This window comes from Aureobasidium subglaciale (genome assembly GCF_000721755.1).
Source record: "Aureobasidium subglaciale EXF-2481 unplaced genomic scaffold scaffold_17, whole genome shotgun sequence".
NCBI lineage: Eukaryota > Fungi > Ascomycota > Dothideomycetes > Dothideales > Saccotheciaceae > Aureobasidium > Aureobasidium subglaciale.
Window position 1 is genome coordinate 513,910 of NW_013566978.1, and position 27,765 is coordinate 541,674.

Consider the following 27,765-nt stretch of genomic DNA (forward strand, 5'->3'; position numbering starts at 1 on the left):
GAACGAGTAGGACAGACGAACTGGAATACAGAAGGGGAGATGGATCAATACAGCGTGTAGATAGGTACTCTTGCGAAGTGTCGAGGAGGAAGCTGATACAGCAACCAGGTATGATCGAATCGCCAAGGAAGCCCCGGGTAACTTTATCGAGATCCAGAACACCGCCGACAGCTCCGCCGTACGTCAAACCCCCGTGCCATCCACCTGTTTTGATGAGAACAGCATAAGTTATCCAGCACTGCAATGGAAAAGCTTTCTGCTTTCCCCTCGCTCGCACCTGACGAGTTCATCGAAGCTTGCGAACACGTTCGGAGAATTCTGCCTGACAGCACCCTGCTTGTGGGTGATTTGCCAGGTTTGCGCATCACTCGACGCTTGGCTGCTGCTCTTCTTGTTATTGAGGCCGAGGATGATCATGAACCTGTTGATGTTCCGAATCGCGAATCACACGAAGACGATGTTGATGAGGAAGCCATAATCAAACAGCCCCAGGACGAAACACTGGTCACTGTATATTATGATATCTTGCTCTCTCCAAGCTATAGAGTACCCGTGGTATACATGACCACTAGCCCTCCGCTTCCTGCCTCCCAATTCTTCAACCTTGTTGTACCGCTGCACTTCCAAGATGCGGTGCGCGGTGTAGGTGTTATAGGTGCTCTGTCCATGACGGTAATTGTGGATTCCTGGATCAACGAATCCTGCTGACCATCTCACCGCAGGACCATCCTGAGACGGGAATGCCTGCATATTTCGTGCATCCTTGCCGCACCGCAGACACAATGAGCGCCGCAGGGGCTGAGGATGTTCGGGTCCAGGATTACATGCTTCTCTGGCTGGGTGTTGTCGGAGCAAGTGTAGGCTTGAATGTGTCGAGCACAGATTTGCGCCGTGCATGATCGCATGTCTCTACTCGTCGTCACTTTCCTCCATGGCTTCATCGTCCATGTCCATAGGAGCCTCTTCCTCTTTGTCGTCATCACTTTCATCTCTGGGGCGCTTCACACCAGCAGTCTGGCCTGGTGCGCTGACAGTCGAGTCAAGCGCAGGCGGCGGAGCCAATGGGGCCGTCGCGCCAGGCGCAGTAGATGCGCCTGGAGCGCCGGAAAAGATGGACTGCTGCAGACTGTTTGGCTGCGCGGCAGCAGGGGTCTCGGCAGGAGGAGGTTGTTTGTAGGTACCATCGAGTTTCGCAAGCGTGTCGGACTTGGTTGACGAATAAGTGATTTTCTTCAACAGTGTTAGCGAGACATTGAGGTTGGAGAAGGCAGATAATGGTCGTACCATTTCTTTGCCGAAGAATTCGAAGCCTTGGAGGGATCGCATAGCTTGAGTGCTGGACGAGACATCGCGAAACAAGACGTGAGCTTGACCGCGCATCTTGTTGGTCTTCATGGCGACAATGTCGAGGATGGAGCCATAGACGGAGAAGAGCATGTACAATGCGCGTTTGAGGTCATCCTTCTGGAGCTTGTCGGGCAAGTTGGAGCAGTATAGCGTGTGATTGGGGCGGGCGCCGGTCGGCGGTGCAGCCTTGGAAGCCATTTATGATAGCGTGACAGGGAGGTCGGAGCGAATATGGCGAGTGGTGGATGGTATAGGTAGTTTTAACGACAGCGTCAGGGCGGCGGGCGCAAAGCGACTTTGGCTGCGGCGTCGATCGGCAACTTCCCCGGCGTCGTCACTGCCCGCAGCTCGGCCTGCTCTCCCCTCAGCTCGCAGACACGCAATCTGCCCACCTTGCATCATACACAACGACAGTAGAGAGATACTCCTGTCTCACCTTTCGCCATGGCCGCTCCTCAAGTCCACCATCTCTTCAACAACCCAATCGCCGACCACTCCTTCTCGGCCGATCGCAAGACGCTCGCTGTCGCCAGAGACAACACCGTCGAGCTCTACTCGTCCAGCGGCTCCCGCTTTGCCCTCAACGATGAGCTTCGCGGTCACGACAAGCTCATCACCGGTGTCGACATTGCTCCCAACTCGGGCAAGATCGTGACTTGCTCTCAGGACCGCAACGCCTACGTCTGGGAACCTTCGAACGGCTCCTGGCGCCCCACTCTCGTCCTCCTCCGCATCAACAGAGCTGCCACCTGCGTGCGATGGTCTCCCAACGAGGCCAAGTTTGCTGTCGGTAGTGGCGCTAGGGTTGCCGCTGTCTGCTACTTTGAAGAAGAGAACGATTGGTGGGTCTCCAAACACCTCAAGAAGCCCCTTCGCAGCACCGTCACCAGCGTCGCATGGCACCCCAACAGTGTCTTGGTCGCCTTGGGCAGCACCGATGGCCACGCTCGTGTCCTCAGTGCCTTCATCAAAGGCGTCGATGAAAGACCCTCTCCCTCTGTCTGGGGCGAGCGTCTTCCTTTCAACACCATTTGCGGCGAGTTCTTGAATCAGACGGCCGGTACGTTTGTCCCTACTTATGCTCCCCTCTGCACAACTTGCTAACCTATTATACACTCAGGCTGGGTCAAGAGCGTTGCCTTCAGTCCTTCTGGAGATGCCGTGGCCTTTGTCAGCCATGACTCCACAATGACAGTCGCCTATCCCGCTGGCGAGGGCCAACCTCCTCACGCTGTCATCAACATTAGCACTCAAGTTCTTCCCTTTGCAGATCTTCTATGGATTGCCGAAGGCGAGATTGTTTGTGCTGGCTACGTAAGCAGAGATACATTCGATTATTGGTATTCAAATGACTGATTTGCTGCCAGGACTGCGAGCCCTTCCGCTTCTCGGGTTCCTCGTCTGGATGGTCACTCGTTGGTTCGCTTGACAGCACCTCAAAGTCTGGCGCTGCTAATCAACGTGATGAATCCGCTTTGAACATGTTCCGCCAGATGGACCTTCGTGGCAAGGTTATCGACGATACTCAACTGAAGACTGTACACCAAAACTCTATCAGCACTGTCCGCGCATATGCTGGTTCTCTTGACTCAGTCAGTCAAATCAGTACCAGTGGCGTCGATGGCCGTGTTGTCGTCTGGAACCTGTAAATACACAACAACAATAGCATTACACGCAAGCCTGCCACAATCCTTTACAACTCTGCACAATCCTTCACATCCCTGCACAACTCTGCACATTCCGTAATTCTGAAACCATCACCGCCCGCTTTGGTTCACTCATATAGGAGATTGTGAGTTTCCTCTATCCGTGCGCTTCATGACCTCTATTACATGGTCGAATTTGTCCAGCACGCGATTGCTGAGTGGTGGTTGTCCGCGCCTGCTTCGAATTCCCGGCCCTTTCGAAGTCCGGTTCCGCGTGCTGCTTCGCCTATCCCGTTCAACCAGCTGAGGTGGGTGGACTTGTCTTTGCTGGATGGTGTTCCTGGAAGAGTGGCTGTTCGATACCTGCCTCGTTGAGCTGGCGACTTCGTTCTGTCTCGGCGGTCTGTTAGAAGGGCCGTGGTATCTCGTGCTTCTCCCTTGTTGGACCTTCTCTCGCGACATTTCTTGTGGCCGTGAACTCTGCCTCAAGACTGGTGCTTGGGCCCGTTGTCTAGATGTCGCGCCTCGACTCGGCCTCTGTTCCAAATTTTTGGTCCTTTGTTGACCACGAGAGCTAGATCCAGCATCGACACCGTTGATCGTGCTCAGAAATACTGGTGGTCTCATATGGTGTCCGAGAGCTTGGCCGTCTTTCGCCTGTGGAGCACGACGACATTTTCCGCGACCTTGGAACTGGAGTCTCGCTCCCTCGACCTCATCGCGGCAGGGAGATCTCTTTGAAGGAGGCAGCGAGGACCTGATGTGCGGAGGTACTTCTTTGCGTCGGTTCTTTCCTTTTCTTTTGAACTCTTCCTGTAAACGAATCGCCCATTGTGAAATTGGAAATCGTGTCGGCCCTTTCAGATCACATCGTCGCCTTCCCTCGACAGTCTTGACTAGGCGCGCGACGCCTGTTTCGTGGAGGATACAGGCGTAAGGTGAAACCGTTCGAGCTCGCATGCCGTGGAAGGTAGGCAACCTCGCGTTGCAGAGGTGAGAAGACGCCACGCGTCGGTCGGACGAACATCACTTTCCTTACTAGCTGTTCGATCGCTGACTGCTCATGTGTCGAGCTAAGTAGATTAAACGGCACACGGTCCATGAACTTGTATGATCGGCACGAGGACTATGTCGGCTTCGCGTTCATTATCGTCATCTTCGTCCCTTATCATCCGCTTCCTTTCAGTTTCAACCTACCGCGCACTTCTGTATAGCGTTTTGAAGCAGAATCCCCACATATCTTACACTACTCGACCTCTGCAGACATCACAACTGGTGTGTTCGAGCCTGTACATCGATGCCTGCGGGTGAAACGCACGGACGGCTTGGGATAAATTCTGGCCCACAGGATCTTCACTAGACTCACCCTGGTCGTCTGTTAGCTCGCATGCACCAGAAGGTTGAGTCAGAACCATCGATGATGACTGACTATCGGGAAACACACGTTCCGAAGCAGGGCTGAACGTTGCTCTGGAGACGAACACCTCGATCTTCTGTTTACATTGTGAGCCCTTTGCAAACGATGTTCTCTTGCTTCTCGTTGTTTGCATTCTCTGATGAGCCTTCTGATTTTCGACCTGTCAATTGACCGCTAACGATATCTGGAGCCTTGTCAAAGCGCCTTGAACCTCGTGATGAAGAGATCGCGTGGTCTTCCGGATTGGTTCCACGTTTACGACGGGTTGAACGAACAGGTATGACCTCGAATCCTAACGTGAGCACGACACTGCAGAGCTGATTTTCCTCCAAGTCGTTTACAGAGCCACCCCCAGCAATCACGGCAGCACGATGGAAAATCGACAATCCGGAGCTGAAAGCCAGTGTCAGGACTTCCGATGGAACACGAAGCATTGTCAAGTACGATTGAGTTCGCAATAGAATCTGGCCCAAGCATTCCAGACATGCGAACAATCTGATTCTTTGGATCTGGTGGTATCGTAAACATGCATGTCACAAGCTTGCGCCATATGCTTTTACCAGCAGCAAAATGCCTTACAGTGACTACGAATGGGTACTACATCCTCAACTGGTACGTGATCACACACACATTCGAGTAGTACCAGTGTCTGACGGATTGAAGCAACTCAGAAATGAGTCTGCTGGGCCTGGCAAGTCAAGCCAATCTGCTTTTATCATAAAAGACGAAGAGGTTGATGTGAAGCGAGAGATCGAGGCTCCCAGTCGTAACCTAGACACACAGGTCGACGAACGAAGACTGAGTCGCGACCAGCCTCCTGAAGATCCGCTTGCTGTGCATCCTCAGAGCGTGCCAGAGTATGCCAACGATACTCTTTCAAACTCAAGACAGACGATCATGGCCCAACTAGGTATCTCTGTTCACCACTATTATGACTTGTTGGGCAAACTCAACGCGCTTGACGCCCTGCAACGAATTGAGAATGACCGTCTTCGAGCCCTCCAATCAAAAAGCTCGTCTGCGTCTGCGCATTCGGCCAATCGGTCGTGGAACAAACACAAAGATGCGTTTGGCTGGACAGCACTTCCATTCCCACCATCGGACCTTGACCCTCAGCAATTTTCCTACCACAAAACAGCGCCGAACGCCTTCAGCCACTCTCGATCCTACCATGCTCGCACCGAACTAACACCTGTTCTCGCTCATCAGGAAGTCTTGGTACGATTTGAAGCGGACAACTCCCATGGATATGGAACTGCTTCCAACAGCAACATGACCTCGGAGGTTTATACAGGTCTGCCTGTCAATAATCACATCAATTCTCGAGTCCAGCCGGTCAAGAACAAGCGTCGTCACCCAGATGAGAGACAGCCTCGTTCAAATTGCGAAGGTCCATCGGCAGTTAAGTCGAACACCGAATTATCAGGGCATCCCAACTGGAAGTCTGACACCGTGCCTCACACCTCTACTTATCCAGACGAGATGATACGGAGGCAGAAGCATAAGAACGTTTCGGTGAACCGCGGAAACTACTCTGGCAACCCTGATTATGTGGCTCGAAAGGGAGTCGAGGGTATGTCCAAGCAGAAGAAGAGCGGCTACAAGACACGCAACTCTATCCCAAGGTCTGATGGAACTTCCAACATCGAGAGCGATAATCTGCCAAGTCCGGGTCCACCAGACGAATATGAAGGAAAAAGTAGAGGAAGCTGCAAACTCATGCTCACGACGATGTTGAAGGAAGGTCAGAGGGCAAGTCGACCAAGTCAAAGCCTAGCTCTCTCGAGGATTCAAAGACAGTGAAGACAAAGAAGCGGAAGATGGATGGCCGAGAAGCATGTTACACTCCCATCTCCGAAGCGGAAGGCAGAAAGAAGAAGTCAAAGGAAGGAAGATTGAAGAAGCCCAAAAGTCATTCAGTCAACTGTGATTCCGCGAGAAGCGAATCGCATCAGCAGGAGAGGCCAAGGAAGAAGTTGAGGAAAGTAGAGTAGGCATAACGATACTTTCAAGAACAATATCAAAACAAATCGAGGATGGATTCATACTCATCATCATTGCAGACCCATTCAGATTCACATCAACATAAGACATACTCTTTTGGACCGCAACAATATAGATGAATTGTACACGGTTATTTGTTGAGCCGCGCTCTGCTCGCAGGGCCAGCCGTAGCTCATCTTCTCCTCAACTTGCTCGCCGTCAGCTCAGACGACTCGGCTCTGAGGCCACAGCTGACACCGTCTCATCCCCTTCGTCAGACTCTGATATCGAATCTAGTCTCGGGGATACGTCTACATTTAATGCACCGCAAGTTATGAAGGATGATCCATCCTTACAACAGACTCACTGCACTCTTCCGCAATCTAGAGAGCTTATGAGTATTGCAAAACATCCGCGACTTTGTCAACACACCCACCACCATCTTGGGCTCCGCCAACTTGGACCGGCCACTTCCCGTTTCCCCCGCCTCCGCCTCCACATTTTTGGGGACTAATATCGCGAAATGCCAACCTACCCTCACTTCCGTCTCCGACATGTCCTATTGCCAGGCTTGCCCTCACCTTGGGCACTACAATCATCGCAAAGATCTGACCACTCGCATCGTCCAAACATCGCTAGAGCTCCTGCGCACAGTCCCGGATCTCACCACAACTCCATCCGTACTCCTGATGACCTCCCATTTCGAATGAGTGAAGATGGCGGTCCATCTCAGACACAAACAACACATCCTCCTCTCCGACCGTCAGTCTCTCGACCTCCAACTTTCTCGGTCTCGAGGATCTCAAGTGCTAATTCGGTACTCTTGCGTAGTACTCCAGCTTCGACTCCCCAGCGGGCTAGACAGACGGCCACTACCAACTCATGCTCGTCCGCATCAGCTTCACTTGGCCATCATATTGATCTGGAATCCAGGTCTACCCCCAAACATTTGTACAGAGGTGCTGCAGAGGCTCAAAAGGAAGTCAAAGGTGGAGACTGCGACATCCTCACTACGATCTTCATCCAGGAGCCTTCCGTCTACTACAAATGGACATCCTACGGCCACTCCCTCCTCGTACAGTCCAATGCTTCGTATCCCAGGGCTGCAGTATCATGATCAGAACCCGAAACAGTCAGACACGCCAAACCCACCTTCTAAACAGCCTGTTCAGAGTTCGAGAGTAAGCGGATATTGCCAGACATGTTCCATGTCTCACCCTGGAGACTGCAGACCTGTTTGCAAAGACTGTACAAGACACATGGGAACATGTCATTTCTGCGAATCGTGCTTCAAACGACACGTTGGCGTGTGTCACCTTTGTGAGAAATGCAAAGAGTGGCATGTAGCAGAGTGCAGAGCGTGCGAAGAGTGCAATACATGGCATGTAGGTCCATGCGCTTGCGAAACTTGCGAGAAGAAACATAGAGGCGAGTGCGTATTCTACAGAGCGCCGCCAAAGAGGCCAATCTTCAGCAGTCGTCTTGGAGAAGCAGACGTGCTGCGCTTGAGAGATACTCTCAAGGCCAAGAAGAAGTCGAGTCCGTCATTCGATACTGAAGCAGAGCCAGAGGAAAAGCCTATGAGGCAGAATTACACCAACGCAAAGACAATTCCAGTTCCCGAGGCCACAGCTAGCTCCAAGCCTATCGAAAACTTGTCCAAGGATATCATCTCTTGCGCTTATTGTCACAGGCAACACTCATGGAACCACACTCGATGCGAGTGCGGCAGATGCCATTTTCACAGACCTGATCTTCCCCCACCACAAAAATGCAGCAAGTGCAACAAATGCCACCGGGAAGAGAAGTGCAAAGATTTTGTGGAAGAAAGAGCAGCGGAGAACAAGCGCAAAGTGGTGCACAAGGAAGTCAAGACAGGAGATCCATCCAGAAGTCCTGACCTTGATGACCAGCCTAAGAAGAAGTCGCGCAAGTACACAGGCGAGGGCACCGCTGGTGATCCCATGGCAATCGATTGAGCAGGGCAGGCGTCAACGAGAAGTAATGTTGTCGACAAAGGCGGCTGCGCCGATACGCCACGGACCAAGTATGCGGCCAAGGATCCTTTGCAGAGCCGCTCTTGCTACAGTGTCTCGTTGCAATTAGCATTTGCTCTTCCATAGTATCGATCACGAGAATTAGTTGCTGCCAACAAGCCAAGATACAAAATGTCAGGACTGCCAATGACATAGCTTAATATAAAATTCAACAGTCATCAAGACACCTCTCGCTATGCAGGCTTTCAATCTACAATTGTAGCAACAATTACTATGACGAGGGAGATTTTTTCTGGCCTTCAGAGACTGGAGCGACATTCACCTTCTTCGGACTTGCACTCGTGCTCACACAGGACGGCGTCGGTTGCTCGCGTTCTCATAAATGGAAGGCAATGGCTACATTCGCATCCTCGTTACTTCTCAATGGCGCGAGGAATTGTACAAACTGTCTAGAGCCACGTTCTGGCCTTGTGTCGCGCTGCATAGAAGCTCTCTGGCGTCCATGCTTTGTTGTCAGCTTCGCACCCGACTCTGATCTTCACGAACACACTTCGACCTCGGTCTCGATCTAGTATGGACGAGCCGCGAGTTATCTTCCCTCGCGAACTTGAAGGAGCACAGCTATAAGCTTGACTTCAGCACCAAGCCTTCAAACACGGCTGGCGTTGTAGCCACAAGGCCGTGGTCTGCAACTGCATCTGCTTGGCGGACAGAAGCTCTGGTGTTCTGGAAGGATTGTGGAGGGGCGGTATGCTCTCGCTCGTAGTGATCTCGGAGATGGGAGTGGTATGCTGTGTCTTTGCTCAACATGTTCAATCTTCTTGATAAGAGGTGTCAACACCCATCTCTTCACCGACCCTGCGAACGACATGACGTAGAGCCTTGCATGCTGGGCTGTCGGGGAAGTTGTCGAAGAAACTCTCACCAAAATCACAAGCCATACCGATGCGAGGATCCAGCGGAACAGCGCCGAGGAAAGGGATAGACATGTCTTGAGCCAAACGCCTGGCGCCGCCGGTAGTGGCTTTGAAGATCTGGCTTTCGTGAGTGCATTTGGGACAGACGAAGCCTGACATGTTTTCGACAATGCCGAGGATCTTGATGCCTGCCTTGCGACAAAAGTCAATCTCCTTGCGCACGTCAAGCAGACTGACTTCCTGAGGGGTTGTGACAACGACGGCACCGTCCACGCCAGACTCTTTGAGGAAGCTGTTGACACTAAGATGTTCGTCGCTAGTGCCAGGGGGAGTATCGACGACAAGATAGTCCAATTCGCCCCACTCGACGTCCTTGAGGAACTGCTTGATGAGGCCATTCTTCTTTGGGCCACGCCAAATGACGGCGTCATCGCGATTGGGTAGCATGAATTGGACACTCATGACACCGAGGTTCTCCGAAACCCATACCGGGCTCCAGCCAGCATTGCTGACATGTATTGTCTCTTGCTCCACGCCCATCATCTTCGGGATGCTTGGCCCACAAATATCCGTGTCCATGATACCGACTTGAGCGTCGGGATTTGCGGCAAAGGCATGGCCCAGCATGGTTGTGAAGGTGGATTTGCCGACTCCGCCCTTTCCGCTAAGAACGAGGATCTTGTGCTTTACGGAGGCGAGGCGGGCGGTGATCAGAGGGATGTCGGGATCGGGACCTTTGGGAGCGGTGGCGCAAATCTGCTGGTTGGGACAGCCGGCGCAGGCATCGCCCTTGCCAGCGCTCTGACTTTCTGGGCCGGGGCAGTGTTCTGCAATAATGTCAGCGATCATCGTGGAAGCAGCGGGAGTCTTTGGTACCTGGCTCGGGTGCCACAAGCTTAGGCGCCGCCTTCAGGGGAGCGTTGATGTCTGCACTGTCGTTGCCCTCGACCGAGGCGGCCCTGGAATCTACACGTGCCTCCATTAGGTGTGGATGATGGTGTTGGCAAACAGAGGGAAAGATAGAAATGACATAGTCTGATGGGCGATGCTTACCAACCGACTGCCCCTCCGCCCCCACAATCTGCCAAGCCGCCATGCTGTCTCTTCCGCACAAGCATCAACAAGATGACTCGAAATGCAAAACACAGAGGAAGAGAGAGAGGGAGATCAAAAGAGCAAAGCAACAGAAAACATTGTCACGCAAAACAACTGGAAAAGAAAAAACTTTTGATATACCTGCTAACCCTATGCTGTCTGTCTATAGCTATACTCGAAGTCGCTTTTCATGTCCTCGTCGTCTCCAGAGTCATCGTTTGCAGACTCATCGTCGTCGTTGCTGACCGTGTCGTCGCATTCTTCGTCCTCACTGTCCGTCTCGTCGCCCTCTTCGTCCTCGTCCAACCCGTCCACCCCGTCCACCCTGCAGTCCTTGTACTGCTCGTACTGCTCCTACTGCTCGTACTGCTCGTACCCCCCATAGCCCTCCTCCTCCTCGACTTCTCCCAACCTCTGCAAGAGACGCCGCATGCGCTCCTGGTCTGGACAATATGGAGTATCCACTGCTTCGAAGAGTATGGCTATCACTATCGGGTCCCACTGCCATGTTGGAAGCCGCTCCATCATGTTCAACACACCGATGGGCAATCGATCCATGATCAATGCTATTGATCGCGCCTCGCCTTGTCTTCCCTGAGCTTCTGCTGCCACCTCTCTTGCCTGACTCTGCTGATACTGCCCACTCATCTGTTGCTCGCGCCCACTCTTCTGAAATACCATTGACGACGCCTCCGGGCTCTGCGAATACAACGTCACATCTGTCGAGTAGCCACTCGGTGAAGACATATCCATAGGCGAATCTATACCTGACCACTCTGAAAACGCCCGGGTAGTGCCTCTGGATTGCGATGGTTGGTAAGATGATTGAGAGTCCGGGTATCCTCTAGACGATTGAGAAGACGACTTCGACTGTCGAGGATAACGTATCAATGTGTGACACTGCTTCTGTCTTTTCTCGAGCCACTGGTCAGCTGTCTCAGCTACCTCACGCTTCCGTGACATTGTGCCCGAGGACCCAGTAGTCAAGGCCGGAGAAGAAGTGGAGTCCGGAGTCGAACCGATGGCAGCTCGAAGTGCATTCACGCCTCGGAGAACAGCTCTAGGTTGAGAGACCTGAGTGGAAACCCCAGCTTGTCTGGCGTCTGAGCCTGCCATCGGGGTCCGCGTGATAGTCGCAGTTCGGATGACCAGTTCTGTCGTGGGTATCGCGTTTTCCACTTCGGCCTTCCACTCAGATGCCTCCCATTTCTTTAGCATGGAGACTTTGATGTTCTCAAAAGGACGTCCATCCACATCAAACGCTTGCGGAAGAATCCAGTAGCGAATTGGCGGCGGTATCCAGATCCATACCAACGTGACTTGTCTCAGGGTTGCATCACCGTATAATTCCTTTCGGTGCTTTTCTGTGCTCCTGCCGCCTGGGCCTGGAAAATAAAGCCAGATGGGTATGTCCTATCGGCCAACCACATACCACACTGCACTGGACAACAATCCCCAATATAAATTGGACAGCAGATAGTCAAAAGACATCGATACCTCAGTGAAGATGCTCCGCAGAGCCTTGCGTGGAGATACCCTTCTCTATGCTGCTTTCTCGCCTGTGATTTGTGTGAAGCGGTGCTTGAGCGTCGGCGCACACCGATGCCGTTTCTCCCCGGGGATATATTAATCTGCAGCAGGATTTTCTCGTAGCGCACTTCCCGCAGTGCTTAAGGACCGTCGCATACGGACTGCGGCATTTACGATGTGGATGAGATGGCAGCCCACGATCGAAAAGTCATTGGACGAGTCTAGCGAGAGCATGTTGCTGCCTCAGATGTACGGCTTGGTTTGTGTCGTATGAGACACACTTTCAGTGTACGTATTTGAGCACGAAGTGCCGTCCGCGCGAACACGCGGTCAACGACCGCGATCAAGGGTCCTTCCGGCAGTTCGCTGAAGGCTGGGATAAGGGTCCGATACCCGTGTTCGTCGTCATCCAGTACCTGAATCTTGGAAGTGGATCTTCGTACAAGATCGGTGAAGGGCTGGTATCGACGCTGGGCTCTCGTGCTTGTTCTCGCGGTTTGTCACCCAGAGTTTCAGCTACTCATGCGAGGTAAGATAGATCGATGTACATGATGTCCAGTGCCAAGTGACTGTGAACTTCGAATGACGCTGGTGATAGCGGTGTGATGCCCATGAGGCTCCGTGTTGACGTGGTCACTGCTGTCCCATTGAACGCTGACACTAGACCCGGATGAACCTATATGTTTGCCGATGCGCCCATGATTTCCGGCTCGGCGATTCATCCTGCCTGGCAAAGCAAGCGATCATGAATCAGTCAGAATTGAAAACACGACTCGGTGATAGCTCCAGATCCAAGGCCGGATCCAAGACGACGAAGAAAGGGAGGCCTGAAGCCAAGCGTTCTGTCAACCAATCTGTCGACATCCGAGACGTGAAGCGGTCAGTAGAGCCACGTGTCGAGCTGCCTGTCAAGCGCGGCAAGAAGAAGTTCCCGAAGTCCGATGGCAAGGTAATAGACGTCGTGTTTGGTCAGTTCCCGTGATCTTGTCTGAGCCGAATTTCCATAGGCACTGCTTGAGCGAATCACAAGAAAGGAGAAGCGAAATGCCCAACAGAGACAGCTGGTATGCGAGTGCCATAACGCGAAGCTCTACGAATGGGTAATCGGACACTTCCAAGACAAGGATTCTGGACAGTTTGATGAGCAAGGATGGCCTATTTTCACAGAGGAAAGGTGGAACAAGTGGTGGAAGGACTGGTGGAACATACCCAGTGCATCGGAATATGTAAAACCGGATGACGAGACATTGATGCACATGATATTTACCGAAGCACCAGAAAATAGGCATCAGGGGGCGCCATGGGTCTTCAACATTGAAGGAGAGCTCTATCCGAGATATCATTACCTTCAAGCGATGTTGGGTAAGGAGGCAGTACGCTGTTACACGCACGAACATGACATGTTGGATTGAGTGTTGCCATTGGCAGGATTGAAACTAGAGATTGGGTGCACCTCTGTATATAGAGCAGTAGTAGCGGGAGAAGCTGGGACGATGTTCGCACATGAAGTGAGGTTGTGATAAGAAGTGGCTGCCGTTGCATCGCCTGACTGCAGCAGGTGCAGCAGCTTGGCGAGATGTGTATGACATAACGACGGATAAGCCAGGTGCCGAGTAGTGCGGGGGCTGGCCTGCGCGTCTCTCGATTTTAGACGCGACTCGTTCTTCTTATCTCTTATTCTTTCTGAACACTCTGTGGAGATTGTTACCGTCGACAGCAATGAACATACCGTCGTCGCCGCCGGCTCTCCCGGATGATGTTTTCAACGAGCCACCGAGTTCTCCTCCGTTAGCACCAGCCGAGTTTCCGTCACGCAAGAGGCACGCGGGATGGGAGTACGACAGCAGCATGTCTAGCGACCCAATCTTCAGTGAGGACGCGTCAGAAGAGTCGGAAGTCACAGGTACCAAGCGCAAGCGATTCGTACGCGGCCCGTGGTACCAGCATGCGCATTCTCCGGCCATGTCGCGTGTTCGAGCTGGAGGGCGCAAGGGCGACAGCGGCGTCTGGTTGGGCTCCGACAGCTCGACCGACAGCATTGGAAGTAGCAGCCGTCGCGTGCAGAGTCTGACCTTCAACGAGTACATGCAGAAGGGTGCGCCTCTCACGCAGCGCCAGACGCCGACGAAGCCCAAAGACTCGGTCCAGGAACGCGCCGCCAGCATCGTCTTCAACTCGGTCGACAACTGCAAGGACTCAATTGATCTCTCGTGAGTAGCTTCATTGCTGGCTTCTCCTCTTGCACGACGCGCTAACGATAGCCTCGCAGTGACATGCATCTTGGCCGGCTCGACAACGAAACGCTCAAACCACTACATCAGCTCATCCGCCTCCCCGTCCCCATCAATGATTCGCAAAAGATCACCGACGACCACTTTGCGCCCCTCACACCTAGCATCAAGCTGTTCCTGTCCAGGAACGAACTGCAACAGCTTCCGCCCGAGTTGTGGAATCTGGGTAATATGGCTGTCCTCAGTCTACGCTCCAATGCTTTGATCGACATCTCGCCTTCCATTGGCCGCCTCCGCAACCTTCATGAACTCAATGTCGCTGGCAACCAGCTTCCCTACCTTCCCTTCGAGCTACTCTCTCTGATCCAGAACAAGCTCGTACAGCTATCTCTGAGCCCCAACCCCTTCGTACACCCTCTACCTCTACCCACCTCGAACATGCTCAGGAGCGTGCCCTCCAAAGTGGACGACTGTTTGCGTGAGCTCCGCCGCTTACGCTCACGCTGTCCTGATATCGACGCCAGCGAACCATCACACGAGGCTCTGCTTCATCGCTTGTATGCCTCCCGACTGTACATGGCTTCTCAGGGCATCAAATCGACATCGACCTACGTTGCTTCCTCTTCCATTGCTTACTTTGAGATCGATGGAGCGATAGTCCGTTCGCCCTTCCGCTCATATACCGCATACTCTGGGCCAAATTATTCGGCCTCATTTAGTCGCCCTTCGCCGCCTTCTTCGACACGATCTGCCGCGCCCTCTCTTTTCGAGTTGAGTGCACGCGCGTGTGCTCGCTCACAGTACGTCGGACAGCTATCTACACTCCTACCGGAGGATGTTTCCCCACCAGTCAACACAGCAATTGGCAAAGTTCTGGAAAGTAAAGAGGTGGGCATGCAGCACTGTTCTGTCTGCAACAAACAGTTCCTCGTACCCCGTGCACAGTGGGTCGAGTATTACTATGTTGGTCCTGGCGGTGAGATGTGCTCTCCGAGCGAGTTGCTACGACCATTCTTGCGCCGAGCTTGCTCTTGGGTTTGTGTCGACCGTTTGACTGTTCAAAGAGAGCAGCATTGGGAAGACTGCGAGAAGCACTTCCAGGATTTGACGCGTTACACGTGAAACACTTCTTGACATGGCAGCAGGCCTGCTCTATAGCCGTTCGAACACGTACATACACGAATCAATTCCTAACTTTTTATGATGGCCATGTGGCATGGATCCTTCTGTGGCGTTTGCTGAGGCCCAAGCGCTCGATATAGTTTGTGCTCAAGTCTTTACTGCACCCTTGCCCGGCTGGCACAATTGGTTAGCGCGTGAGACTTTTAATTATCCATGGATTACCTAGAGATCTCAAGGTTCAGAGTTCGAGCCTCTGGTTGGGCGAATGCTCCTTTTGCATGTTTTGCTTGACCCAGCCGTCTCGATCTTTGGCGTGACGCAGATCCTGTTTTGTCTTGTGTTGTTCTCTGGTGCTCTGTCTTGCCTGGAAGGCGCTTTTGTCTTTTGCCCTCTTGGCTGACATGGAACTGGAGGAAATTGCGGCCGCTTATGGCATGTTCTTGGCATGACAGGGTGATACTCGTTGCAAGGAAAACTGCGACTATGGATTATAAAATAACGAATACCACCGCGTGCAGTGGTTTTCACGGTACAAGACTTTGGCAGAGTATCAAGAGCTCTTTCATTGACATACTTGTCAATACACGGACCTAAAGCCACTCGTATGCGACTACGATGTTGGAAAATGCAATTTGCGAACTAGATATTCTAGACTGTTTCCTCAACACTTACGAAAGTCATGAGAAAATCTGACGGCAACCAGATATGTAGCTATGGCGACGACGAGCATGACAATCGCCGCAAGAGTATGCCAAATATACTTCTCCATATCTCAGGATCAGTTCCAGATGTTTAACACTCGAATTAGTCGCGTGTTTATGCCATTGTATCGCGGATAGAGGCAGACCAGGGTGACGAGCGCAGCGGCCAAGCATGGATCCATATCTCACAGCAAATGAAGACATGCTTACCATGCCGTGAAGCCCACCATTGTGGACGACTATGGTTCTAGTGCATAACTTTATGCCGTCGGAGTCGTCTCTGCGTCATAATCGACTCTCCATTTGGAGTTTGTAAAGCGGGTGGTGATATGTAAACAAGTAAGGCTCTGCTTGTATGCCGTGCGCCTCTCCTGTTGACATGCTAGAGCTTCCGAAACATGCTCACAACGATTATAATGATCGATCGAACAAGTCATGGTCCGAATGAGCACGTTTTCCCCCGTAACACGACGACAGATGATCATTGATGCTTGTGTAGGGAACCCTAATCTTATCCGGGCGGTAACATCAGATTGAGGGGATGATGGTGCGAAATTAGGAGATTGCAACGCCTTCATGGAGGGTTGGTTCCCCTCACAAATCGACCAGAGAGCCGCCTCGACGCCGACAACAGACTTGTTGTGCTGTTGTCGTCCACGTACATACCTCACTGCCAAGTGGCATGCATTCCTTGTCACTTTCTCAACAAACTCAGGGGAGGAAGAGGCCAAGTCACCGGCGTAGAAGACCTTGGCCGGTCGGATGTTTCTCAACACGTATGAATGCTTTTCTGGCTTGAATGGCGGCAAGCTCGGCAGAGCAGCGAGTGTCAAGGGCCAGTTCGCATGAGAGCTGCACGAGCTCAGGGCAGATTACTAGAATCGGTGAGGCCTTGTGCAAATCACAGATGGTCTGTGTGTTGACGGTTGATCATTGGCTTGACGGGCGGGCCAACGAGCTTGCATGGGGAAATTTGATGATTTTGGCCGTCTGTTGCCATTTCCTGGTCGACACACTGTTGTTGGTGCAATTGGATGGCAGATGAGAGTGGATAGATATCCAACGTCTGCTGAAGTGGTGTATCTACGAATGTCGAGTCGCAGTGGACGGCGATGGCTTGGTTAACCACGCGCTGCATTAAGGAGACTGGCAAGACGCATACGGCAGCAACATTCTAGACTTTCGGCAACAGTTTACAACACACGCCATGGGCGAGGACGGCGCGGAGTAGTATCGAAATAGGCTCACTGGTACGAGATTGCCTTGGCAGGCACGCGAACCAGTCTCCTTTACGACAAGCCTCCAGAGCGCAACGGGCAGGATCATTTTAATAGTTCGGGGCGTCCTTTCCATTTCTCCCTCCTCCCTCCTTCCGACCTTTGCGCCGCCCACCTACATGCTGTAGCATTCGACATTTCCTTCCCCGGTCCCTACTAACGCCCAGCTGAAGCACTTGCTTCTATCCACTCTTTTGGAACCTCACGAAAGTCACTCGCTTGTACCGCCTCGATCATCGCATTCCTTCCTCGAAAAGTCGCCCTCAACCAGCAATTCCGGATTACTCTTACATTCTTACCTCGATCAACCATGAAGTCTTCGCTCGTCATTCTTTCAGCCGCCTTTGGCTTGGCCGCCGCCGTGCCTCGTCACAACCACCATGCTCACCACGCCCACCACCAGGAAATGAAGCGTGATGCTACAGCAACAGAGAACGTCGACGTCTTCGTCGCTGGCCCCACTGTCGTCATGTACTCGCTCAATGGCAACATCATCTCCGAGTCTGATGTCCTCGAAGGCATCAAGAACGGCACTCTGGTTTGGGCCAACGGTGCTCCCTCCCTCGCCGACCCCTCGTCCTCGATTGTGTCTTCCACCTCCTCTGCTGTCGCCGCAGTCAGCACCACCTTCCTTACATCGGCTTCTTCCAGCTCTTCAGCATCTTTCAGCTCCAGCAGCGTCGCAGCATCTAGCACCAGCGCATCCTCAGCACAGCAGAGCGCAACTCCCTCTGCTTCATCCTCCTCGTCCTCTGGCATCGACTCTTCCTTCCCTGATGGAGAGATTGACTGCTCTGACTTCCCTTCGGATTACGGTGCTCTCGCCCTTGGCTACCTCGGTCTCGGCGGCTGGACTGGCATTCAATCTCCTGGCTTCGGTAGTTCTCGTCTGGGAATGACCAACATTGAGACCGTCACCAAGTCCAAGTGTGGAGGCAGCAACTGCTGTGCCGAGGGCAGTTACTGCTCCTACGCCTGCCCTGCCGGTTATCAAAAGGCCCACTGGCCCACTACCCAGGGCTTGACCGGTCAGTCTGTTGGTGGCCTTCTCTGCAAGAACGGCAAGCTCTACAAGACCAATCCCAACTACAACACCCTCTGCATTACTGGCTCTTCCGAGGTCACCGTCCTTGTCCGCAACGAGATGTCCTCCAGCGCTGCTGTCTGCCGCACTGATTACCCCGGCACTGAGAGCGAGACTGTCCCTGTCACTGCCAACCCCGGTAGCGTCGCCAACTTGACTTGCCCTGATGCCACCTACTATGAGTGGACTGGCAAGACTACCTCTGCTCAGTACTACGTCAACCCTGCTGGTGTCTCCGCCGAGGACGGCTGCCAATGGGGCTCCTCTGCAAACCCCTGGGGCAACTACGCTCCTCTCAACCTTGGTGTTGGTTACTCCAACGGTGCTGCATGGCTCGCAATCTTTCAGAATGCTCCCACCACCAACGAGAAGCTCGACTTTACCATTACCATTGAGGGTGATAACATGAACGGTCACTGCAGATACAAGAACGGACAGTACTGCAGTGGTCAGAACTATGATTCATGCAGCTCCACCACCGGTTGCACAGTAAGTCTTGTCTAATCCGCACACACCTTGCTTCCAAGCTAACATTTCATCAGGTCTCTGTGTCTTCTGGCACCGCTTACTTTGTATTCTCCAACTAAGGACTTGGCTTTATCTTATATGTGGTGGGGAGGAATCCTTCACGTTCTTCCGACATTGAATCTTTGCACTTTCGATTGCTGAGCCGTGCTCTTGCAAGCTGTGCCTGTCGCATAGGGTTGCCGTCCAGATCTGTCTTCGCCATCTCCGGAAGCTCTTGATGAACTCGTCCCCAACCGGTCCTACCAATTATTGCTATCGCTCTTCAGATTGCGTTTCGCGCCATGTCTGTCGACTGTTAATATATGTTAGCCTTTCTTGGCCGATGAGACGACGGTGATTTCTGTTCTTCCTCTTCTTTCTCCAACCCGCGATGTCAGATAACGCTCCCAGTCGTCCTACCTGTCATTGCTGTGTTTTATTTCTTCTTCTTACTCTCTTTTGTCCCAGCCAACGTCCTGTTGGGATGACTTACTCTATGGCCTTTTCCCTTGTATATATTGTATTTTCTAACACTTTATGTTAATGTTGAACTTGTCAATCTACTTTCATCCAAAAGGCACTCGTACGCCGCCGGCCAATACCAACCAGCGTCTTCGCTCAAACAACCACTCGCGTGATCAAAGGTCGCCTCTGAGCACCACCGAGATGATGATTGCGTCGTCTGATTGATGATTCCAAGTCTTCTTCAATTGAGCTACATTACTTGTAGACTTGCAAAAAGCAAAGCCTCTTCTGGTTGCTTAATTGTTACTGTCTTACGGTAGACAAAACAGATGGTCAATCTGGATGACGCAGCTGTTGGACACTGGGGATATTACATCCGCAAGCTGTCATGATCCAAAAGCAAGGATACCAACGATGCCGCAAGCTACAATAACATGCCTGGGACCCGAAGCCTGGCCGTTTGTGGATGAGTTCCGAAGACCAAAGTTTCGATGAAAGCTTTTACCCATACGCGAAGCCTCGGCCCACGCACGCGCCAGAATATATCCCAATTTCCATCTCAACTTTCGTCCTTCACCACTTACTTTTGGTAACCAGATTGATGGGCTGTCTCGCAAAAGAAAGGGTCTCGCCGGGAATCGAACCCGGGACCACTCGCAATTGGCTTAGAGTTTTCAAGCTGCTCCAGAGAACAACTCCCTAAGCGAGTATCATACCGCTAGACCACGAGACCTGCTCAGATGCTACTGAATCATGGTAGGTTCGACATCCGGATGAATAATGAAGATTACACCAACATCCAGCCAGAGGACATTAGATCAAGCGTCTCCACAGATGATACCAGAGACCATGGAGAAACAGCAGAGACGGACTGTAACACCATCAGCCTTGGGTACGGCATGCGATCAGCGAGAGGCTCACGTACAGGCGATGCTCGGGACCTGGCAATGGAAGAACTTGCTTGCCTTATGCAAGTCGTGCAGGGGGGCTGGTGCATCGTCCATGTGATCCTCCTGCCTTTGTCCGCTGCGGCGAAGCGAATTGGTAGGGAAGCTGTTGTGGCACTGTGCTCTGTCCATGACCTATGCCATCATGTATACCGTACGCGATACTTGCTCGCCGTGTCGAAGTGGAGTGAATTTGAGAGGGAGTTATCTCCGAGGTCCTGCCGCTTATCTCTGCGTTCTGCCCGAGCCCTCAGGGACTTGGCCGTTTCATCTTGCCAATTGATTTTCCTGAGCTAAAACTTGCCAGCGAGTCCTTTGACCATGACCTATTTTTAACAAAAATTCGAACGCCTACTTTGCATCGCAGAATGCTTTGGGGAGGTGTGCGGGATGAAGCCCTTCATCACAAAAATCAACTACGATCCAGATGTAAGTTGGACATATGATACTCGACTCCACGACGCGCTGCAGTGATGACCGACAGTAAGCCGCTGAACATTGCCGTCAGAATCTCGTGCTGTGTCTTATTTTCGCCTCATCCTTCCTGCGCGTGTTTCAAACACCTCGCGATGCCAACACTGCGGTATCTGCGACAACGGATCTCCATGCCGAAATTGCAATGGGACGGCCTCAGGACACATTCGGACATCTACGAGTGCATTGACTTACATCGCTTCGAATCTGGCTGCCCCGCTAGTCTCCGCTCTCAATTTTTGGACGATCTACCGGGCCTTTCGGCAAGCTGTAACAAGGTCGAGTCTCAGATCCTAGTATTGACTGCTCGACACACAGCACAAAAGGTAGGTAAACAGGGGAACACAACGTCAATCTTTCACTGCATTTCCAGTATAGTTAATGGAACAAGTCCTCAAGCCTCGCTTTCGCTCAGCTGACGAGAAGTATGTACGTTCGACTGAAGAGCCGCCTCGAACAACCTAAGCTCTGCCTCGTCCTTCGAATCTTGTTAGCTCGCTGTCACTGTCTCACATGCGCGAACCTCTTGTAAACCAGGCATGCTGTAACAGCCAAGGCGAACGATCTGTGTGAAGCACCGCTTAATGTTGCGATAGCTTCTTTATTTTTATAAATTGACCTGCAACCGCAGCACACGGCCATGCCGCTACTTTTTCGAAACAGGTTATAAAGGTCTTGTCAGGCGCAGGCTCGTCCAGGACAGACATATATTTTCGTTATTTTCTTCCTTAATCATAATCATATTCACTGAACATGGCTCGGTTATCGAACTATGTTCTATCACTTCTCGGCACCTTCGTCTTCTCACAGGGTATCCAGGCTTACGACTATCTCTCACACGCCAGATCTTCTTCTGATGCATTGATGCATTGGTACAATCAGGACACTGGAGTGTTCAATGGAACAGGCTGGTGGAACAGCGCAGAATGCATCACTGCTCTTGCCGATATACAAGGAATTGATTCAAAATCCAACTTCGACGACGTGCTCCAGAATACCTTCGAGATCAACAAGAATATCTGGACGACGAAAAGCGACTTCTACGACGATGAAGGCTGGTGGGCTCTGGCATGGATCAAAGCATACGACTTGACACGCAACCAGACATATCTCAAAGCTGCAGAACAGCTTTTCGATGACATGGCCAAAGGCTGGACAACCAAGTGCAATGGTGGCATCTGGTGGGACAAAGACAAGACTTATGTCAACGCCATCGCCAATGAGCTGTTTTTGAGTGTCGCTGCTCACCTTGCTCGTCGAACATGGGACATCAAGTATCTCAACTGGGCAGTCAAGGAATGGCAATGGTTCGAGCAGTCTGGGATGATCAACAAGAATAACACTATCAATGACGGATTGGATGGCTCTTGCAGTAACAACGGTTACACTGTGTGGTCTTACAATCAAGGTGTCATTCTCGGTGCACTGGTGGAGTTGTCAAAAGCGAGCTTCGACAGTTCCTACATCCATATCGCGAAGGACATCGCTTGGGCAGCAATCCATGAACTCACTGATAGCAAGGGTGTCTTGCACGAGACTTGCGAGAAAGGCTGCGGAGGTGATGTGTCTCAATTCAAAGGGATATTTAACAGGAACGTGGCGCTTCTATACACTGCAACCTCTGACCCTGGCTTGAAGCAGTTCTTGGAGGTTAATGCTCAAAGCATATGGAAGAACGACCGCGACTCGGAAAATCGTCTTGGACTCAAGTGGTCAGGACCCTACGACAAGGCGGATGCATCAACACACAGTTCAGCGTTGATGGCGCTGATTGCTGCCGCATCTGTGCAAAACATCTGAGTTGCCCTGAAGTAACACTGCATGGAGTCTGGAATATACGCGCTCGGCTGATGCGTATTCATGACGTTTTTGATTTGTTTCTTTCAACGATACCTACCCTCTGGAATGCGGCATTAGCGCTGCACAGCATTTGTATTCAGAGAGTTAACCAGAATTTCTAATACTTTATTTCAATGTTCATTATGTTTCCTCCATGTGTATGTGCTTGTTGGGATATTGCTCGCTCCACAAGTGATATAGAACTCCTTCCTCGTGTTGATAACCAACTTTAGCGTCACTTTGCCCCGGCTTTGGATGTGCATATGACTACGAACACTGCTCTGGCATGCTGGAGGTACTAGAGATATATTCCGAAGCGATACGTAAGAATTCAGCACTTACGTTCGACTTCAGTAGCCTACGAGCATATTCGTATGTCTGGAGATGCGGTAGGATGGTCAGGAAACGGAGGATATTCAGACTTCGAAAGCAGTGCAATATAATAAAGCCCCGGCCTCAACCGCGGTCTGGATAAGGGATCATTCGCATTGATGTGCGGAGACCAGACGGAGGTATGCAGGGTGATAGAGCTAGCCAGAATTCTGGACTTCGTGCCGATGTTGCTCCCTCCAACCCTTTCCCAACATCAAGAGGCCTGTGGGAATGCATTTGCTTAAGAGTTGCGAGGTGGAATCTCGGCTGGCTTGGTTGTGCTCCAAGAAGTACTGTGCATTTCTACAGCTAGAGATGTGCAAGATGCGAGCGCCAGGAGAAGCCATATCATTAGGCTAGTGTGGTTTCATCATGATCCAAGGCTTGGCTTCCGCGAACGCGCAGCCACCGGAGTCAGTTGCGCGACAGAGCTTCTTCTACTTGCGACACGTCAGAAATCGAGTACAAAGAGTTGTGCAAGATGTCTCGATCAAATCCTTGGATGACCCCTAATGCGAAGCAAGGGCAGGCTTCTGATCGCTCAAAGCGTAAGCGTTCGAGCGGCGATGTCATTGACCTCACCGGCGACGGTGCCGAAACGCCGCGCACTTCCTCGGCGCGCACCCCCTCGCATTCACAAAGCTCTGCAGGTCCCAGTTCTAGGAATAGACGATTCGCACGAACCCCATCTCTGACACAACAGAGCCCTTCGTCACAAAGAAGTCGCATCGCTTATGTGCCTCCCTGGACTCCACCTCAGCAACACAGTCAGGCTGAACGTGATGCTTGGCCTCAAGAAGATGACAACGAAATCTTCGAAAACGTTGCATCGTCGCAAACACCTCCTGTTGCTCATGATCAATACCAAAAGTATGGCTTCTTAGACACTAAGATTGTTGGTGTCAGGTTCTATACAGGTTTATCGACAACGGGTGGCTACTTGTAGAAGGATCACTATCTGGAGATATCGGTCAATACGACTGTCCTATCGCACTGAATCTCTTCGGGCCTCCTCTAAGCTCACCATTGAGCGAGGAAGTACGCGAACGTATGATGGTTGACAGGCTTCCCACGCAGGATATTAGTAGGTTTGAGCGGGATCAAAAGAAAGCGCGACAGACTGTCGAACGGCAGATGACTGCCAGCTCCCAGTTCAAAGCTTCGCAACCTCCTGGTCTTGGAGACAGCTCACAAGAGCAAACGATGCAAGACATCATCAGTGGAAGCGAACGTTTCAACCCGAGAGATATTGGCCGAGCTGCAGAGCAGTTTGGTACATCTGAGGATGACCTTGCAGCTATGGTCAAGGCCAAGCAACCCATGCGTCTTGCTACAACTATGCTTCCGTACCAGCTTCAAGCACTGGCATGGCTGCTTGATAAGGAGAACCCCAAAGTACCTGCCAAAGGTTCCAAGGGTTTTGTACAACTCTGGCGCAGACACGAACGTTACCCCAACGCTTTCACAAACATCGCAACCAACTTCTCCATAAAGGTCAAGGAGCCTGTCCTTGCAAGCGGTGGTATTCTTGCTGACGACATGGGTCTTGGAAAAACGCTCGAGATCATCTCACTTCTGGTGTCGGATCTGGAAGACTTTTCGCCAAGTCAGCAAGGCGAATCAAGTGCTACGTTGATTGTTGTACCTCTGTCTGTGATGTCGAATTGGAGCGATCAAGTAGATCACTCGCAGATTATACAAGAGTGTAGAAAGCTGACCTGATTTAGATTGCAAGGCATGTACGTAAGGATCAGCCCTTGCGTGTGTACACTTATCACGGAGTGGGAAAGAAGTCGATGGGTCCGCAAGACTTCTCCCAGTACGATGTTGTTATTACAACCTATCAAACCTTGGCAAGTGCCTGGGCTTCAGGTGGACAACCACCAAAATCGAAAGGATTGTATTCAGTCCACTGGCGACGTGTTATTCTGGACAAAGGACACCACATTCGAAACCCAAGCAGTAAAGGTGCAAGCGCTGTTACTGCTGTGCTTGCTCGCTCGCGCTGGGTACTCACTGGTACACCTATCATCAACTCTCTCAAGGATTTATACTCTCTGCTTCGCTTTATCGGAGTTACTGGCGGTTTGGAGAAGCTTGAAGTCTTCAACAGCGTTCTAGTTCGTCCAGTCAAGGCGAATGATTCAAGCGCGACAGCTCTTCTTCGGGCGATCATGTCAGCATTCTGCTTGCGCCGTCGCAAGGAGATGAAGTTTATCGACCTGAAGCTGCCAGAACTTTCCGAGTTTGTCCATCGTATCCAATTCGCAGACAAGGAGAATGAGAGATACATGGCGCTGTTCCAGGAAGCCCAGGGTACTCTTTCTTCCTACCGCAAGGTCGAGGGCCAGAAGGCCTCTGAAACATACCGATACTTGCTCGAGGTGAGATCAATGCCCTTTGTGTACGGATTGTACTTCCAACGGTTTGTGCTGACTTTATCCATAGACTCTGCTCCGGCTGCGTCAAGTCTGCAACCATTGGCAAATGTGCTCTGAGCGCGTGACCAACCTGATGGACCAAATCCAAAAGCAGAAGGTCGTCGAACTAACCCCTGAAAACATGAAGGCGTTACAGGACATGCTATCGTTGAGCATTCAATCACAAGAAGAATGCACCATCTGTCTTGATAGCCTACACAGTCCTGTCATTACACCTTGCGCTCATGCTTTCGGTAGAGAGTGTATCGAGCGCGTTATTGATACCCAGAAGAAGTGTCCTATGTGTCGCGCGGAGCTCAAGGATAACTCGATCCTTGTTCAGCCAGCCAATGACTTTGGTGATGAGGTCAATGATGAATCCATCGATTTTGATGCTAGCAGCACCAAACTTGAAGCGCTTATCGACATTCTCAAAGCTTCCAGGGGTACAGGAAACAAGACTGTCGTCTTCTCGCAATGGGTATGTCATTTTGAGTGCAATAAACATCAGACTGCCGCTAACTTTCGCTCGTGATAGACCAAGTTTCTGGACATTGTGCAGGCCCGCCTCGACCGCGAAGGCTTCAAATACTGCAGGCTCGACGGAACCATGTCAGCCGGGCTTCGAGATAGAGCACTTCACGCTCTCGCTGACGATTCTGACTGTACCTTCATGTTGGCAAGTTTAGGCGTGTGCAGTGTTGGCCTAAATGTCGTTGCTGCAAATCAAGTAATCCTCTCGGATAGCTGGTGGGCTCCCGCCATCGAGGATCAGGCTGTTGATCGCGTGCATCGGCTGGGTCAGACAAAGAAGACTAGTGTCTTCCGCCTCGTCAAAAGTGTGACAGTATTCTGCACGTGGGGAGGCTACATGGTTGGCTCTTCACTTATAAACAGCTTAGATGATATTGTATGCCTGACATCTTGTTTCCTGAGAGTGCTTGAGAAATTAATATATCAACTCTGATCAGCAGGTACAGTATACATTTCCTCTGATCCTGAACGCTGTCTGCTGCCCAGCATCACAAAGCAACAACCTTCGTGATTAGATTACGCAATAATCTCTAGGAGTCTCGATAAATATATGTCCATGAGCTGTGCTGGTAATCTAGGGACCATCTGTGCTGCTGAGATACTGCCTGTGACGTGCAACTTCACTTGACGTTATCATACTGGCCGCATAGCTATCACGATTGCTAAGATGCATAGCCCCGGCCAAAGTGGAAGCTCTTAATTGTGATATACTACTGGGGTCAAAATCACATGCTTTTTGCTAAGTATCTGGAAGACGGCTTTCTTGCTCTTGTTACTTTGTAACCGACGTAAAGATACATGTAAGACAGTTATGTCAATGCTAGCTGTTACTTGACAAGAGATGTACCTGAGGCCTTAAGCCAATGATTTGAGATGTGCTACGAGGTTGTTTCTCTCAGCACAATGCCATAATGCGAGATGTATCCAGATTCTGTCTTCTCTGCATATTGCCATGACTTTGCCCTCGCTTGTCAGAGTATATATACTTAGACAACACATCCTGTTTCCATCAGTCAGCAGCCAGTTCACACAGTGAACTTGATCCAAAGACCTGCCGGGGTAGCTCAATCGGTAGAGCGTGTGGCTCTTATCTACTCAGATATTCCAAATCGCTACGAGCAAGCGGGCGTAAAGAGCGTAAAAGCGGTATGAAGAATTACTCCTTGGCGGTCGCTGCGACATGAAAAAGATCGACGGACAGGGTCGTTGGTCGATGGACTTGGGGTCAAGGCGGCGTGGGATGGTGTTGACAGGGTCGGTCGAAATTGTCTTTGTGTGACTGGATTCGGTTCACCATCTCACAATGTCCTCTCTTTCCTCCCTGCGGGTCGGAAAGAAAGGACAGTTCGATAGGGTGAACCTCATCACAGTCACAGAGTCTTGGGCTCAAGTCTGACACTCTCACTTGCGCAGCAAAACAGAGATTCAGATATTAAAAACAGTGCAAAACGAATAGAACCACGGTCCTTGATTCTGAACCGACCACTTGTGTTTCGTCCAAAAGTGATCATTCGTCGAGAAGATTGTGAGGGCGCAAAAAGAGGGTCGCGACGAGGTTCGAACTCGTGACCTCTCACATTGGTGCCTGTGAAACAGGCGGAGTTACCCGAAGCAAGAATCCTACCACTAGACCACGCAACCTGATTACATGTCATAGCATTCGATACAAATATATATTTCCAGAAATCAGACCCCATAACGCACTTTCGTCGAGAAATTACCACAATTGGATAGATTTTTACAGCGTAAGAGCTGTTTACAGCGTCGGCATCACGTGATGTACTACGGAGCACAATAGCTTTGGGTTTTATAAGTAGCCATGGGGAAACAGAGAATGTTTGAGGCGTATACTCAAGAAAC

General features: G+C 51.4%; 11 protein-coding genes across 11 annotated transcripts; 8 read left to right on the plus strand and 3 right to left on the minus strand.

Moving 5' to 3' along the window:
* Positions 1-243: 243 nt before the first annotated feature.
* Positions 244-708, plus strand: AUEXF2481DRAFT_6942 (uncharacterized protein; the record flags this gene model as incomplete). The annotated part of the gene is made up of 1 exon (XM_013486288.1): positions 244-708. One exon carries the CDS (start codon positions 244-246, stop codon positions 706-708), a length of 465 nt encoding a protein of 154 aa, XP_013341742.1.
* A 201-nt stretch (positions 709-909) lies between these two features.
* On the minus strand, positions 910-1,545 carry AUEXF2481DRAFT_6943 (uncharacterized protein; the record flags this gene model as incomplete). The annotated part of the gene is made up of 2 exons (XM_013486289.1): positions 910-1,230; positions 1,285-1,545. The coding sequence occupies 2 exons, from the start codon at positions 1,543-1,545 to the stop codon at positions 910-912; spliced, it is 582 nt and encodes a 193-aa protein (XP_013341743.1).
* A 123-nt stretch (positions 1,546-1,668) lies between these two features.
* AUEXF2481DRAFT_343600 (uncharacterized protein) lies at positions 1,669-3,061 on the plus strand. The gene is made up of 3 exons (XM_013486477.1): positions 1,669-2,407; positions 2,468-2,661; positions 2,715-3,061. The coding sequence occupies exons 1-3, from the start codon at positions 1,792-1,794 to the stop codon at positions 2,994-2,996; spliced, it is 1,092 nt and encodes a 363-aa protein (XP_013341931.1). The 5' UTR covers positions 1,669-1,791; the 3' UTR covers positions 2,997-3,061.
* On the minus strand, positions 2,854-4,387 carry AUEXF2481DRAFT_344410 (uncharacterized protein). Its single transcript, XM_013486478.1, has one exon. The coding sequence runs from the start codon at positions 3,951-3,953 to the stop codon at positions 3,126-3,128; it is 828 nt and encodes a 275-aa protein (XP_013341932.1). The 5' UTR covers positions 3,954-4,387; the 3' UTR covers positions 2,854-3,125.
* Positions 4,388-4,666: 279 nt separating this feature from the next.
* On the plus strand, positions 4,667-6,371 carry AUEXF2481DRAFT_344211 (uncharacterized protein). The gene is made up of 2 exons (XM_013486479.1): positions 4,667-4,687; positions 4,744-6,371. The coding sequence occupies exon 2, from the start codon at positions 4,981-4,983 to the stop codon at positions 6,211-6,213; it is 1,233 nt and encodes a 410-aa protein (XP_013341933.1). The 5' UTR covers positions 4,667-4,687; positions 4,744-4,980; the 3' UTR covers positions 6,214-6,371.
* Positions 6,372-6,916: 545 nt separating this feature from the next.
* On the plus strand, positions 6,917-8,372 carry AUEXF2481DRAFT_31449 (uncharacterized protein; the record flags this gene model as incomplete). The annotated part of the gene is made up of 4 exons (XM_013486331.1): positions 6,917-7,468; positions 7,503-7,574; positions 7,625-7,700; positions 7,783-8,372. The coding sequence occupies 4 exons, from the start codon at positions 6,917-6,919 to the stop codon at positions 8,370-8,372; spliced, it is 1,290 nt and encodes a 429-aa protein (XP_013341785.1).
* An 830-nt stretch (positions 8,373-9,202) lies between these two features.
* On the minus strand, positions 9,203-10,289 carry AUEXF2481DRAFT_6946 (uncharacterized protein; the record flags this gene model as incomplete). Its single annotated transcript, XM_013486290.1, has 2 exons — positions 9,203-10,134; positions 10,184-10,289. 2 exons carry the CDS (start codon positions 10,287-10,289, stop codon positions 9,203-9,205), a joined length of 1,038 nt encoding a protein of 345 aa, XP_013341744.1.
* A 3,362-nt stretch (positions 10,290-13,651) lies between these two features.
* On the plus strand, positions 13,652-15,285 carry AUEXF2481DRAFT_31452 (uncharacterized protein; the record flags this gene model as incomplete). The annotated part of the gene is made up of 2 exons (XM_013486332.1): positions 13,652-14,142; positions 14,202-15,285. 2 exons carry the CDS (start codon positions 13,652-13,654, stop codon positions 15,283-15,285), a joined length of 1,575 nt encoding a protein of 524 aa, XP_013341786.1.
* Positions 15,286-17,573: 2,288 nt separating this feature from the next.
* On the plus strand, positions 17,574-18,934 carry AUEXF2481DRAFT_31453 (glycoside hydrolase family 132 protein; the record flags this gene model as incomplete). Its single annotated transcript, XM_013486333.1, has 2 exons — positions 17,574-18,836; positions 18,890-18,934. 2 exons carry the CDS (start codon positions 17,574-17,576, stop codon positions 18,932-18,934), a joined length of 1,308 nt encoding a protein of 435 aa, XP_013341787.1.
* A 2,559-nt stretch (positions 18,935-21,493) lies between these two features.
* On the plus strand, positions 21,494-22,540 carry AUEXF2481DRAFT_31454 (glycoside hydrolase family 76 protein; the record flags this gene model as incomplete). The annotated part of the gene is made up of 1 exon (XM_013486334.1): positions 21,494-22,540. One exon carries the CDS (start codon positions 21,494-21,496, stop codon positions 22,538-22,540), a length of 1,047 nt encoding a protein of 348 aa, XP_013341788.1.
* Positions 22,541-23,869: 1,329 nt separating this feature from the next.
* AUEXF2481DRAFT_110195 (uncharacterized protein) lies at positions 23,870-26,463 on the plus strand. Its single transcript, XM_013486480.1, has 4 exons — positions 23,870-24,628; positions 24,679-25,335; positions 25,400-25,852; positions 25,910-26,463. The coding sequence occupies exons 1-4, from the start codon at positions 24,002-24,004 to the stop codon at positions 26,336-26,338; spliced, it is 2,166 nt and encodes a 721-aa protein (XP_013341934.1). The 5' UTR covers positions 23,870-24,001; the 3' UTR covers positions 26,339-26,463.
* Positions 26,464-27,765: the final 1,302 nt, after the last annotated feature.